The sequence below is a fragment of the Salvelinus alpinus genome, chromosome 4 (genome assembly GCF_045679555.1).
Source record: "Salvelinus alpinus chromosome 4, SLU_Salpinus.1, whole genome shotgun sequence".
In the NCBI taxonomy this organism is placed as follows: Eukaryota; Metazoa; Chordata; class Actinopteri; order Salmoniformes; family Salmonidae; genus Salvelinus; species Salvelinus alpinus.
In genome coordinates this window covers 36417848-36431762 of record NC_092089.1, presented here as the reverse complement: position 1 = coordinate 36431762, position 13915 = coordinate 36417848, and the positions used below count along the sequence as shown (strand labels likewise).

Genomic DNA, 13915 nt, shown 5'->3' with positions numbered 1-13915 from the left:
AGTGCTTGTTTTTTCACATAAATGGAAAATGCAACCAGGAAATGACAGAGCGATTTCCACTAGATAACAGCCAGCCACAAAGTCAGAACAGCTTTGACAACAGATGCCGCTCTGGCTGGAGAAATAAATAGGTGAATATCACAGCCAATCACAACACTGGTGGATAAATAATACTGTGAAACTCTATCATTCCACAATTAGCGCCAGATACTGTATATTATGGACATTTTAAGAAATTACATTGGAAAAAATTAGATTAAAAAAAACCTACGTGTTGCACCTTTAAGGCCTACTGTAAAAACTGCTTAGGTTGTGGAATGGTCTAATCTCAGGGTTGTGTTTGGGTTGTGGTTGTCTTACCTATAACGGATGTGGTTGTGTTAGCTGTAGCTGATAGGAGTTCTGTATTTGTATTTATTAAGGATCCCTATTAGGCTTCTTGGGGTCCAAACAAGATTAAGGCGATTACATCGCAAAAAATAAAACACTACATCATACAACACATTATTACACCACTACTCTACCACTACAAAATGTATAATACCACAATACAACAACATTACAATGTATGTGTGTGTAAAGTGTGTGTGCCTGTGTGCATCTCTTTACAGTCCAGGTTGTTCCATAAGGTGTAGTTTTATCTGTTTTTCAAATCAGATTTTTACTGCTTACATGAGTTACTTGATGTGGAATAGAGTTCCATGTAGTCATGGCTTTACCAGTGTCTGTTCTGGACTTGGGGACTGTGAAGAGACCACTGGTGGTATGTCTTGTGGGGTATGCATGGGTGTCTGAGCTGTGTGCTAGTCATTTGAACAGACTGCTTGGTGCTTTCATCATGTCAATACCTCGCACAAAGACAAGTAGTACTAGTGATGCAGTCAATGTCTCCTCTACTTTGAGCCAGGAGAGATTGACATGCATGTTATTGATGTCAGCTCTCTGTATACATTTAAGGACCAGCCGTGCTGCTCTGTTCTGGGGCAACTAATTTGCCTATGTCCCTCTTTGTGGCACTTTACCATATGACTGGGCAGTAGTCCAGCTGCAACAAAACTAGGGCCTGTAGGACTTGTTTTGTTGATAGCGATGTCAAGAAAGCAGAGCAGAGTGTTATTACGCACAGACCTCTCCCCATTTTAGCTACCGTTGCATCAATATGTTTTTACCATGACAGTTTATTATCCAGGATTACACAACGCAGTTTAGTCTCCTCAATTTGCTCAATTTCCACATTATTCATTACAATATTAAGTTGAAGTTTAGTGAATGGTTAGTCCCAAATACAATGCTTTAAGTTTTTGAAATATGTAGGACTAGCTTATTACTTGTCACCCATTCTAAAACTGACAGCAAGTCTTTGTTAAGTGTTGCAGTAATTTCACTTGCTGTGGTAGCTGATTTGTATGATGTTGAGTCATCAGCATACATAGACACATAGGCTTTACTCAGTGCCAGTGGCAGGTCATTAGTAAAGATTGAAAAAAGTAAGGGGCATGGACAGCTGCCCTGGGGAATGCCTAACTCTACCTGGATTATGTTGGAGAGGCTTCCATTAAAGAACACCCTTTGTGTTCTGTTAGACAGGTAATAATAAATCCACAATATAGCAGAGGATGTAAATCCATAACACATACATTTTTTCAGCCACAGATTATGATTGATAATGTCAAAAGCTGCACTGAAGTCAAACAAAACAGCTCCCACAGTTTTCTTATTATCAGCCAATCATCAGTAATTTGCTGTACATGCTGAAAGCCCTTCCCTATAAGCGTGATGAAAGTCTGTTGTTAATTTGTTTACTGTGAAATAGCATATATCTGGTCAAATATAATTTTTTCCAAAAGTTTACTAAGGGTTGGTAGCAGGTTGACTGGTTGGCTGTTTGAACCAGTAAAGGGGGCTTTGCTATTCTTGGGTATCATAATTACTTTTGCTTCCCTCCTGACCTGAGGGCACATGCTTAGATTGTAGGCTTAGATTGAAGAGATGGCAATTAGGAGTGGCAATATAGTCCGTCATCATCCTCAGTAATTTTCCATCCAAGTTGTCAGTCCCAGGTGGTTTGTCATTGATGATAGACAACAATACTTTTTTCACCTCATCCACACTCACTTTACATAAATCAAAATTAAATTGTTTGTCCTTCATAATTTAGTCAGTTATGCATGGATGTGTAGGTGCAGAGTTTGTTGTTGGCATGTCATGCCTACAATTGCTAATCGTGCCATGAAAAAATCATTAAAGTAGTTGGCAATATCAGTGGGTTTTGTGATGAATTGATTCAATGAAGGATGGAGCTTTTTGCCCAAAATCTCATTTATGGTGCTCCAAAGCTTTTTACCATCATCCTTTATATAATTTAGCTTTGTTTCATAGTACATTTTTTTCTTATTTTTGTTTAGTTAAGTATTTAACCTTTATTTAATTAGGCAAGTCAGTTAAGAACAAATGACGGCCTGGCAAAAGGCCTCCTGCTGGGACGGGGGCTGGGATTCAAAATATAGGACAAAACACACATCACGATGAGAGACACCACAACACCACATAAAGAGAGACCGAAGACAACACATCATGGCAGAAACACAAGACAACAACACAACAACACATGACAACTACAGTAAGTTTGCCAATCGGCTGTGCAGCCAGACTTATTTGCCATTCCTTTTGCCTCATCCCTCTCAACCGGGGATTTAACCATTTTTACATTCATTTTCCTAATGGGTGCATACTTATTAGTACAGTGCCTTGCAAAAGTATTCCTATTTGGCTGCATTACAACCTGTAATTTAAATAGATTTTTATTTGAATTTCATGTAATGGGCATACACAAAATTGTTCAAATTGGTGAAGTGAAATGAAAAAAATTACTTGTTTCAAAACGTTCTAAACAATAAAAAATGGAAAAGTGGTGCGTGCATACAGTGGGGAGAACAAGTATTTGACACACTGCCGATTTTGCAGGTTTTCCTACTTACAAAGCATGTAGAGGTCTGTAATTTTTATCATAGGTACACTTCAACTGTGAGAGACGGAATCTAAAACAAACATCCAGAAAATCACATTGTATGATTTTTAAGTAATTAATTAGCATTTTATTGCATGACATAAGTATTTGATACATCAGAAAAGCAGAACTTTATATTTGGTACAGAAACCTTTGTTTGCAATTACAGAGACCATACGTTTCCTGTAGTTCTTGACCAGGTTTGCACACACTGCAGCAGGGATTTTGGCCCACTCCTCCATACAGACCTTCTCCAGATCCTTCAGGTTTTGGGGCTGTCGCTGGGCAATACGGACTTTCAGCTCCCTCCAAAGATTTTCTATTGGGTTCAGGTCTGGAGACTGGCTAGGCCACTCCAGGACCTTGAGATGCTTCTTACGGAGCCACTCCTTAGTTGCCCTGGCTGTGTGTTTCGTGTCGTTGTCATGCTGGAAGACCCAGCCACGATCCATCTTCAATGCTCTTACTGAGGCAAGGAGGTTGTTGGCCAAGATCTCGCGATACATGGCCCCATCCATCCTCCCCTCAATACGGTGCAGTCGTCCTGTCCCCTTTGCAGAAAAGCATCCCCAAAGAATGATGTTTGCACCTCCATGCTTCACGGTTGGGATGGTGTTCTTGGGGTTATACTCATCCTTCTTCTTCCTCCAAACACGGCGAGTGGAGTTTAGACCAAAAAGCTCTATTTTTGTCTCATCAGACCACATGACCTTCTCCCATTCCTCCTCTGGATCATCCAGATGGTCATTGGCAAACTTCAGACGGGCCTGGACATGCGCTGGCTTGAGCAGGGGGACCTTGCGTGCGCTGCAGTATTTTAATTCATGACGGCGTAGTGTGTTACTAATGGTTTTCTTTGAGACTGTGGTCCCAGCTCTCTTCAGGTCATCAAGCTGCTTGCCTATTGTCCTGTAGCCCATCCCAGCCTTGTGCAGGTCTACAATTTTATCCCTGATGTCCTTACACAGCTCTCTGGTCTTGGCCATTGTGGAGAGGTTGGAGTCTGTTTGATTGAGTGTGTGGACAGGTGTCTTTTATACAGGTAACGAGTGGAGAACAGGAGGGCTTCTTAAAGAAAAACTAACAGGTCTGTGAGAGCCGGAGTTCTTACTGGTTGGTAGGTGATCAAATACTTATGTCATGCAATAAAATGCTAATTAATTACTTAAAAATCATACAATGTGATTTTCTGGATTTTAGATTAGATTTTAGATTCCGTCTCTCACAGTTGAAGTGTACCTATGATAAAAATTACAGACCTCTACATGCTTTGTAAGTAGGAAAACCTGCAAAATCGGCAGTGTATCAAATACTTGTTCTCCCCACTGTATGTATTCATCCCCTTTGCTATGAAGCCCATAAATATGATCTGGTGCAACCAATTACCTTCAGAAGTCACATAATTAGTTAAATAAAGTCCACCTGTGTGCAATCTAAGTGTCACATGATCTGTCACATGATCTCAGTATATCTACACCTGTTCTGAACGGCCCCAGAGTCTGCAACACCACTAAGCAAGCTGCACCATGAAGACCAAGGAGCACTCCAAATAGGTCAGGGACAAAGTTGTGGAGAAGTACAGATCAGGGTTTGGTTATAAAAAAATATCCGAAACTTTGAACATCCCACGGAGCACCATTTAAATCCATTATTAAAAAATGGAAAGAATATGGCACCACAACAAACCTGCCAAGAGAGGGCCGCCCGCCAAAACTCCCAGACCAGGCAAGGGGAGCATTAATCATAGAGGCAAAAAAAATACCAAAGATAACCCTGAAGGAGCTGCAAAGCTTCACATTGGAGATTGGAGTATCTGTCCATGGGACCACCTTAAGCCGCACACTCCACAGAGCTGGGCTTTACGGAAGAGTGGCCAGAAAAAAGACATTGCTTAAAGAAAAAAATTGGTGTTTGCCAAAAGGCATGTGGGAGACTCCCCAAACATATGGAAGAAGGTACTCTGGTCAGATGAGACTAAAATTTAGCTTTTTGGACATCAAGGAAAACACTATGTCTGGCGCAAACCCAACACTTCTCATCACCCTGAGAACACCATCCCCACAGGGAACCATGGTGGTGGCAGCATCATGCAGTGGAGATGTTTTTCATCGGCAGGGAGTGGAAAACTGGTTAGAATTGAAGGAATGATGGATGGCGCTAAATACAGGGAAATTCTTGAGGGAAACCTGTTTCAGTCTTCCAGAGATTTGAGACTGGGACGGAGGTTCACCTTCCAGCAGGACAATGACCCTAAGCATACTGCTAAAGCAACACTTGAGTGGTTTAAGGGAAAACATATAAATGTCTTGGAATCGCCTAGTCAAAGCACAGACCTAGGAAAAATGCCAAGGGGGTGAATACTTTCGCAAGCCACTGTAAGTGGAATAAGCAATTTCATAAATTCATCAAGTGCAACATCAGGTTGCTCCTCATTGCACACAACAAACCAGCAAATATTATTTACATCATCAACACAGAAATCACTACAAAACCTCGGTATGATCTCTTATGCACTATATTAGGCCCAACCTTTGTAATTTTGGTTTTCCTACATGTAGCTTCTATATTATGATCACTATATCTGATGGATGTGTAGATTTCGCAGCATTAGTAAAGATGTGATCAATACATGTGGAGGATTTCATTCCTGTGCTGTTTGTAAAAACAGTGTTAGGTTGATTGATAACCTGAACCAGGTTGCAGACACTTGTTATAGTTTGAGGCTTTTTCTTGAGTGGACAGCTTGGTGAAAGCCTGTCAATATTTAGGTCACCTAGAAAATATACCTCTCTGTTGATATCACATACATTATCAAGCATTTCACACATATTGTCCAGATACTGACTGTTAGCACTTGGTTGGATTGTGGTTGGGTTAACTGTACCTGATATACAGTATGTGATGTGGTTGTGTTAGCTATACCTGATCTCAGGGTTGGGGTTGTGTTAGCTGTACCTGATCTCAGGGTTGGGGTTGTGTTAGCTATACCTGATCTCAGGGTCGAGGTTGTGTTATCTGTACCTGATCTCAGGGTCGAGGTTGTGTTAGCTGTACCTGATCTCAGGGTCAGGGTTGTGTTAGCTATACGTGATCTCAGGGTTGGTGTTGTGTTAGCTCTACCTGATCTCAGGGTCGGGGTTGTGTTAGCTCTACCTGATTTCAGGGTCGGGGTTGTGTTAGCTCTACCTGATCTCAGGGTCGGGGTTGTGTTAGCTCTACCTGATTTCAGGGTTGGGGTTGTGTTAGCTCAACCTGATTTCAGGGTTGGGGTTGTGTTAGCTCTACCTGATCTCAGGGTCGGGGTTGTGTTAGCTATACCTGATCTCAGGGTTGGGGTTGTGTTATCTGTACCTGATCTCAGGGTTGGGGTTGTGTTATCTGTACCTGATCTCAGGGTCGGGGTTGTGTTAGCTATACCTGATCTCAGGGTTGGGGTTGTGTTAGCTGTACCTGATTTCAGGGTTGGGGTTGTGTTATCTGTACCTGATCTCAGGGTCGGGGTTGTGTTAGCTATACCTGATCTCAGGGTTGGCGTTGTGTTAGCTATACCTGATCTCAGGGTTGGGGTTGTGTTAGCTATACCTGATGTCGGGGTTGTGTTAGCTATACGTGATCTCAGGGTCGGGGTTGTGTTAGCTGTACCTGATTTCAGGGTCGGGGTTGTGTTAGCTGTACCTGATTTCAGGGTTGGGGTTGTGTTATCTGTACCTGATCTCAGGGTTGGGGTTGTGTTAGCTGTACCTGATCTCAGGGTTGGGGTTGTGTTATCTGTACCTGATCTCAGGGTCGGGGTTGTGTTAGCTATACCTGATCTCAGGGTTGGGGTTGTGTTAGCTATACCTGATCTCAGGGTTGGGGTTGTGTTTGCTGTACCTGATTTCAGGGTTGGGGTTGTGTTATCTGTACCTGATCTCAGGGTCATGTTAGCTATACCTGATCTCAGGGTTGGGGTTGTGTTATCTGTACCTGATCTCAGGGTTGGGGTTGTGTTAGCTGTACCTGATCTCAGGGTTGGGGTTGTGTTAGCTCTACCTGATCTCAGGGTCAGGGTTGTGTTAGCTATACGTGATCTCAGGGTTGGTGTTGTGTTAGCTCTACCTGATCTCAGGGTCGGGGTTGTGTTAGCTCTACCTGATTTCAGGGTCGGGGTTGTGTTAGCTCTACCTGATCTCAGGGTCGGGGTTGTGTTAGCTCTACCTGATTTCAGGGTTGGGGTTGTGTTAGCTCAACCTGATTTCAGGGTTGGGGTTGTGTTAGCTCTACCTGATCTCAGGGTCGGGGTTGTGTTAGCTATACCTGATCTCAGGGTTGGGGTTGTGTTATCTGTACCTGATCTCAGGGTCGGGGTTGTGTTAGCTATACCTGATCTCAGGGTTGGGGTTGTGTTAGCTGTACCTGATTTCAGGGTTGGGGTTGTGTTATCTGTACCTGATCTCAGGGTCGGGGTTGTGTTAGCTATACCTGATCTCAGGGTTGGCGTTGTGTTAGCTATACCTGATCTCAGGGTTGGGGTTGTGTTAGCTATACCTGATGTCGGGGTTGTGTTAGCTATACGTGATCTCAGGGTCGGGGTTGTGTTAGCTGTACCTGATTTCAGGGTCGGGGTTGTGTTAGCTGTACCTGATTTCAGGGTTGGGGTTGTGTTATCTGTACCTGATCTCAGGGTTGGGGTTGTGTTAGCTGTACCTGATCTCAGGGTTGGGGTTGTGTTATCTGTACCTGATCTCAGGGTCGGGGTTGTGTTAGCTATACCTGATCTCAGGGTTGGGGTTGTGTTAGCTATACCTGATCTCAGGGTTGGGGTTGTGTTTGCTGTACCTGATTTCAGGGTTGGGGTTGTGTTATCTGTACCTGATCTCAGGGTCATGTTAGCTATACCTGATCTCAGGGTTGGGGTTGTGTTAGCTATACCTGATCTCAGGGTTTGGGTTGTGTTATCTGTACCTGATCTCAGGGTTGGGGTTGTGTTAGCTGTACCTGATCTCAGGGTTGGGGTTGTGTTAGCTCTACCTGATCTCAGGGTTGGGGTTGTGTTAGCTCTACCTGATCTCAGGGTCGGGGTTGTGCTAGCTCTACCTGATCTCAGGGTCGGGGTTGTGTTAGCTGTACCTGATTTCAGGGTGGGGGTTGTGTTAGCTCTACCTGATCTCAGGGTCGGGGTTGTGTTAGCTATACCCAATTTCAGGGTTGGGGTTGTGTTAGCTGTACCTGATTTCAGGGTTGCGGTAGCGCAGGGCCTGTGCCAGCAGCTCAGAGGTCTGTTGGAAGCAGTGGCCCAGCTCGTCTAACTTCTGCTCCATGGAGATGATGCGCTGCTCCAGCTCCCGGTACGAGTTGTTCCAGTTGGCACTCAAGTCGCACATGATCATCTGCATCTGTTCACCATCAATCAACCAACCAACCAAACAATCAACCAAACATGATCATCTGCATCTGTTCACCATCAATCAACCAACCAACCAACCAACCAAACAATCAACCAAACATGATCATCTGCATCTGTTCACCATCAATCAACCAACCAACCAAACAATCAACCAAACATGATCATCTGCATCTGTTCACCATCAATCAACCAACCAACCAAACAAACAATCAAACAGACAAACATACAGACAATTAATCCATTCACCCAATGCTAGTTGTGTTGTGTTTTTTATAGTTATTTGTCGTAACAACACAAGCATGCCAAACAAAATCCAGACATGGAATTCAGATAAACCCAGACTTAACCCCAGATGAGCTGAGGGTGACAGTGGCAACTCTCTTGGGGGAATCAACTCCCTAGGGTAGTTAAAACATTGAGGGGAACCACATACATCACATGTACATATCTCCCTCCTTAAAACTGTCTCCTGTGACCGTTTCTTCCTCATAAATTTGCTCCTGTGTTTGATATACATATGAGCTGGACTTGCACAAATATATCAATCAATTGAATTAATAAAAGCGCTCACAACTATAGCCACTTTCTTTAGTTGTGCATTCTTTGCCTGGTATACTGCCCATTAGGTAAAAAGCTCTGAGTCTAGGATTACATCACAGAGTGACTTGAACCTTCTGCTAAACCTCATGGTCGTTTTATAGAGTTTTATGTGTCTTTTACAGACATTTTATGTGTCTCAACACCTATTAATAAATAACACAGCAACTTTAATATACTGGATAATGGTCTGTGTAAAAGTGTGGTTATTACCTGGATCTGGGTTATCCTGCGCGTGGTGTGTGTGTGTGTGTGTGTGTGTGTGTGTGTGTGTGTGTGTGTGTGTGTGTGTGTGTGTGTGTGTGTGTGTGTGTGTGTGTGTGTGTGTGTGTGTGTGTGTGTGTGTCAAACATGTCGACACAGCTCTGCCGTGAGTTGTTCTAGCCTACTGTATGGTGTGGTTGGTTTACCTTGGGCAGGTCGACCATCTCACTGGCGTAATCTCTCAGCTTCCTTTGTTTAAGTCGCAGGTGCCGGAATCTGTCCAAAACAGACAAAGGACATAGCAACATCTTAGTATGATAACAGTGTGATAGAGACCTGAAATAAATATCTGGGCCTGAAGTAAAAAAAACTGTCTTCACTGCCACTAGTACGCATTACAGTATGTATAAATCTGACTGGGTAGTGTATGCACTGTAGAGGGTCCCCTTCACTGAACAAACACAACACCCCTTACACTAACAATTACACAATCCCTTGGATTTGAGAATAGCTGAGGTACATAATAAACAGTTGCTTCAGACTTAAAGCGGCAATCAGCAATAGAAACAATAACATAGTGTCCTCCCTGCCCCTTTTTCTGTGAAAAACTGAGGGATGGAGCTGGAGAAATGAAACCACTCACATTCATAGACAGAGCTATGGATGCAAGAACTGACCATCCATGCTATCAAAATGATAGTTTTAGCTATGTTTTGAGGCTATATAGTGTTTGCTATATAGTACATTTACATTGTTTAAAAACATTGGAGTATAACAAGCTTATATTTTGGGTTCTGATGAGGCACAACAGTTGAACTAAACTGATGAGGCATTTATAAGTCATACTCTTCAAGAATCAATGGGTAGGGGAGACTGGGGTTGGTTGTCACACTTTGTACTCTTGTGTGTATTTCTCAGCACTAGTATATCTTACAAGATAATTTTTTAATGTTAGGAGAAAGACCAAGGTCTTCGGTTGAAATGGGGACCCTTTTTATCCTCATATTTATTCTAACATGGAGTTCTAAGCCATCAAACACACAATGTTTGCTAGTAGTTTATTCATTTTCTAACAGGAAATTAAGCAGTATAGCATAATATATAATATATAATATAGTATAAGAAGTCTTACAAATAGCCTTTCCTTGATTGAACGATATTCCTGACAAAATTCAGAATTTTATGTTGTGAGAATAACATATGACATTCTGACATTCTCCTGGACAACACCCTGTCGTTCTCAACTCACATCAAGGCGGTGAAGGCGGTGACCCGTTCCTGTAGGTTCATGCTCTACAACATTCGCAGAGTACGACCCTGCCTCACACAGGAAGCGGCGCAGGTCCTAATCCAGGCACTTGTCATCTCCCGTCTGGATTACTGCAACTCGCTGTTGGCTGGGCTCCCTGCCTGTGCTATTAAACCCCTACAACTCATCCAGAACGCCGCAGCCCGTCTGGTGTTCAACCTTCCCAAATTCTCTCACGTCACCCCGCTCCTCCGCTCTCTCCACTGGCTTCCAGTTGAAGCTCGCATCCGCTACAAGACCATGGTGCTTGCCTACGGAGCTGTGAGGGGAACGGCACCTCCGTACCTTCAGGCTCTGATCCTACACCCAAACAAGGGCACTGCGTTCATCCACCTCTGGCCTGCTCGCCTCCCTACCTCTGAGGAAGTACAGTTCCCGCTCAGCCCAGTCAAAACTGTTCGCTGCCCTGGCACCCCAATGGTGGAACAAACTCCCTCACGACGCCAGGTCAGCGGAGTCAATCACCACCTTCCGGAGACACCTGAAACCCCACCTCTTTAAGGAATACCTAGGATAGGATAAAGTAATCCTTCTAACCCCCCCCTCCCCCTTAAAAGAGTTAGATGCACTATTGTAAAGTGGTTGTTCCACTGGATATCATAAGGTGAATGCACCAATTTGTAAGTCGCTCTGGATAAGAGCGTCTGCTAAATGACTTAAATGTAAATGTAAATGTCTGAGTAAATGTGTATGTAAGTGTTTAGTTTAGTTCATTAGGATCCCCATTAGCTACTGCACATGCAGCAGCTACTCTTCCTGATGTCCACATAAAACGTACAAATACATGACAAAGTACAGAACAGTTGCCCGCAGGACCGCCTCAATTCGTCGGGGCATGGACTCTACAAGGTATCGAAAGCGTTCCACAGGAATTCTGGCCAATGTTGACTCCACTACTTCCCACACTTGTGTCAAGTTGGCTGGATGTCCTTTGTGTGGTGGACCATTCTTGATACCCAAGGGAAACTGTTGAGCGTGAAAAACCCAGCAGCGCTGCAGTTCTTGACACACTCAAAGCGGTGCGCCTGGCACCTACTACCATACCCCGTTCAAAGGCACTTAAACCTTTTATCTTACTCATTCACCTTCTGAATGGCACACATCCATGTCTTAATTGTATCAAGGCTTAAAAATCCTTCTTTAATCTGTCTCCTCCCCTTCATCTATACTGATTGAAGTGGATTTAACAATTGACATCAATAAGGGATCATAGCTTTCAACTGGATTCACCTGGTCAGTCTATGCCATGGAAAGAGCAGGTGTTCTTAATGTTTGTATACTCAGTGTATATTCATATTCTTATATACAGTACAGTTAAATCAGATCTTTAGAAAGAGGAGAGGCGATGTGATACAGTACTGTATGTTTATTATTAATGGTGGCAGAGCATTCCACGATGACATGGCGCTATACATAACTAAGCAACGCATACAATCTGTTTTTGGTTTGGGTACCGTGAAGAAAACCCATAATGGCGTGTCTGGTGGGGAAGTGTATGCAAATAGATTATACAAGTGGTTAGGCATATTGAAGCACACACATGTTTCTTAAAAAGACTTAAAGAGAAGTAGTCAATTTTTCCTCAACCCTCAACCGTGAGACCATCATGCATGTTGTTGATGTTAGTTCTGTTTGTGCAGTTAAGGGCAAGGCACACTGCTTTGTTTTGAGCCAGCTGCAGCTTTGCTAAGTCTTTCTTTGCTGAACCTGACCATATCACCTGGTCAGTAATCAAGACTGAACAAGACCAGAGCCTGAACAACTAGTACAGTTGATCTTTGTGTCACAAACGCAGAAGATCTTTTTATAACGACTTTGTCAATATAACTTGACCTTGATAACAGACCATCCAATGTTACTCCTAGGAGTTTAGCTTCTTCAACTTGTTCAGTGGTCACATCCTTTATGCACAACTCCAGTTGAGGTTTAGGTCTAAGAGAATGTTTTTAACCAAATATAACGCTTTTGGTTTTAGATGCATTTAAGGCCAGTTTATTATTAATGACCCATTCTGACTGTTACTCCTTGCTGAGAGTCTCAGTGAGCTCACTGGCTGTAGGTGCTGATGTGTAGAGTGTGCATTCTTGTACACAATAGAGAATAGTAACGGCCCAAGGCAACTGCCATGATGTATACCACACTGTACATATCTGATGTTAGAGAAGCTTCCATTAAAGAATACTCTCTGAGTTCTATTTGATTAGTAACTCTCCAACCATGTGATGGCAAGGGATGTAAACCCATAACACGTTTTTTCAATATGAATTATGATCAATAACATCAAAGGCTGCACTGCAATCTAACAATACAGCTCCAACTATCATCTTACTATCCATTTATTTTAGCCAATCATCAGTCATCTTAGTCAGTGCAGTACAAGTTGAGTGCCCTTCCCTATATGCACACTGAAAGTCAGTAGTTAACTTATTCTTTGAAAAATAGCATTGTATTTGTTTAAACACAATTTTATCCATCCGTTTACTAAGAACAGGCATCAAACTGATTGGGCGGCTGTTACAGCCAGCAAAGGTTGCTTTACTATTTTTAGGTACTAGAATTACTTTAGCTTCCTTCCATGCCTGTGGACACACACTCCTTTAGGCTTTGGTTAAAGACATGGCAAATAGGGGTGGCAATACAGTCTGATACCATTTTCAATAGTTTCCCATCTAGGTTGTCTATACCTGGTGGCTTATCCTTTTTGATGGAAACCAATAGTTTTCCCACCTCTTCCACACAAACTTGACCAAATTCGAAGCAATCATTCTCTTTCATTATTAGATCTTCAATACAATAATATGATGGTTCACTGTTCAATGTTGTCATTTCACTTCTCAGTTTGTCCACTTTACCAGTGAAATAGTCATTGAAATGATTGGCTATATCAAAAGGTTTTGTCAGAAATGACGCATGAACTTCAATGAAAATGTTTTTTCTGCCCATAATATAATTTAAGGTACAAATACTCTTTCTGTGGATGTGTGTTAGAAATGACAACGAAGGGAGCTCTTTATATCACAAACACAAAAAAGCTTGGGATTTTATAATGGAGCTGATAGTGACAACCTACCCAACAGTTATCACATGACTTGACCTAGGAACTCATAAATAGGTTTGAAATATAGCTCTCCCTTTCCTATTTTCAACAAACATAATTGTTCATGGATACTCACATAATTCGAACATTTACAAAGAAAACACCTTTTATAAAATATTTTTTTACTTTCACCTATGAAAAACACAAATTCCCCTCACCTCAATGTTTTGTCATGCTGACATGAAATGACCAGGTGGATGAGTTCTTTCCAAGAATTCACACATTTTAACGTTAAATATACAGTGTATTACACAGCATCATTGACATTGGGAGTAATTAGCACTGTGACAACCAACATGTGAGACAACCAACCCC

General features: G+C 42.5%; 1 protein-coding gene across 2 annotated transcripts in view; it reads right to left on the bottom strand.

Moving 5' to 3' along the window:
- LOC139572392 (intermediate conductance calcium-activated potassium channel protein 4-like) overlaps positions 1-13915 on the bottom strand; it is a 53477-nt gene that overhangs the window by 2604 nt on the left and 36958 nt on the right. Inside the window, exons 7-8 of one of the 2 annotated variants that reach the window (XM_071395143.1) lie at positions 9401-9470; positions 8216-8382 (exon numbers count right to left, since the gene is read on the bottom strand). In XM_071395143.1, the coding sequence (XP_071251244.1) occupies positions 8216-8382; positions 9401-9470 (237 nt within the window). The remainder of the gene's footprint in view (positions 1-8215; positions 8383-9400; positions 9471-13915) is intronic. The other variant, XM_071395144.1, reaches the window with a different exon arrangement.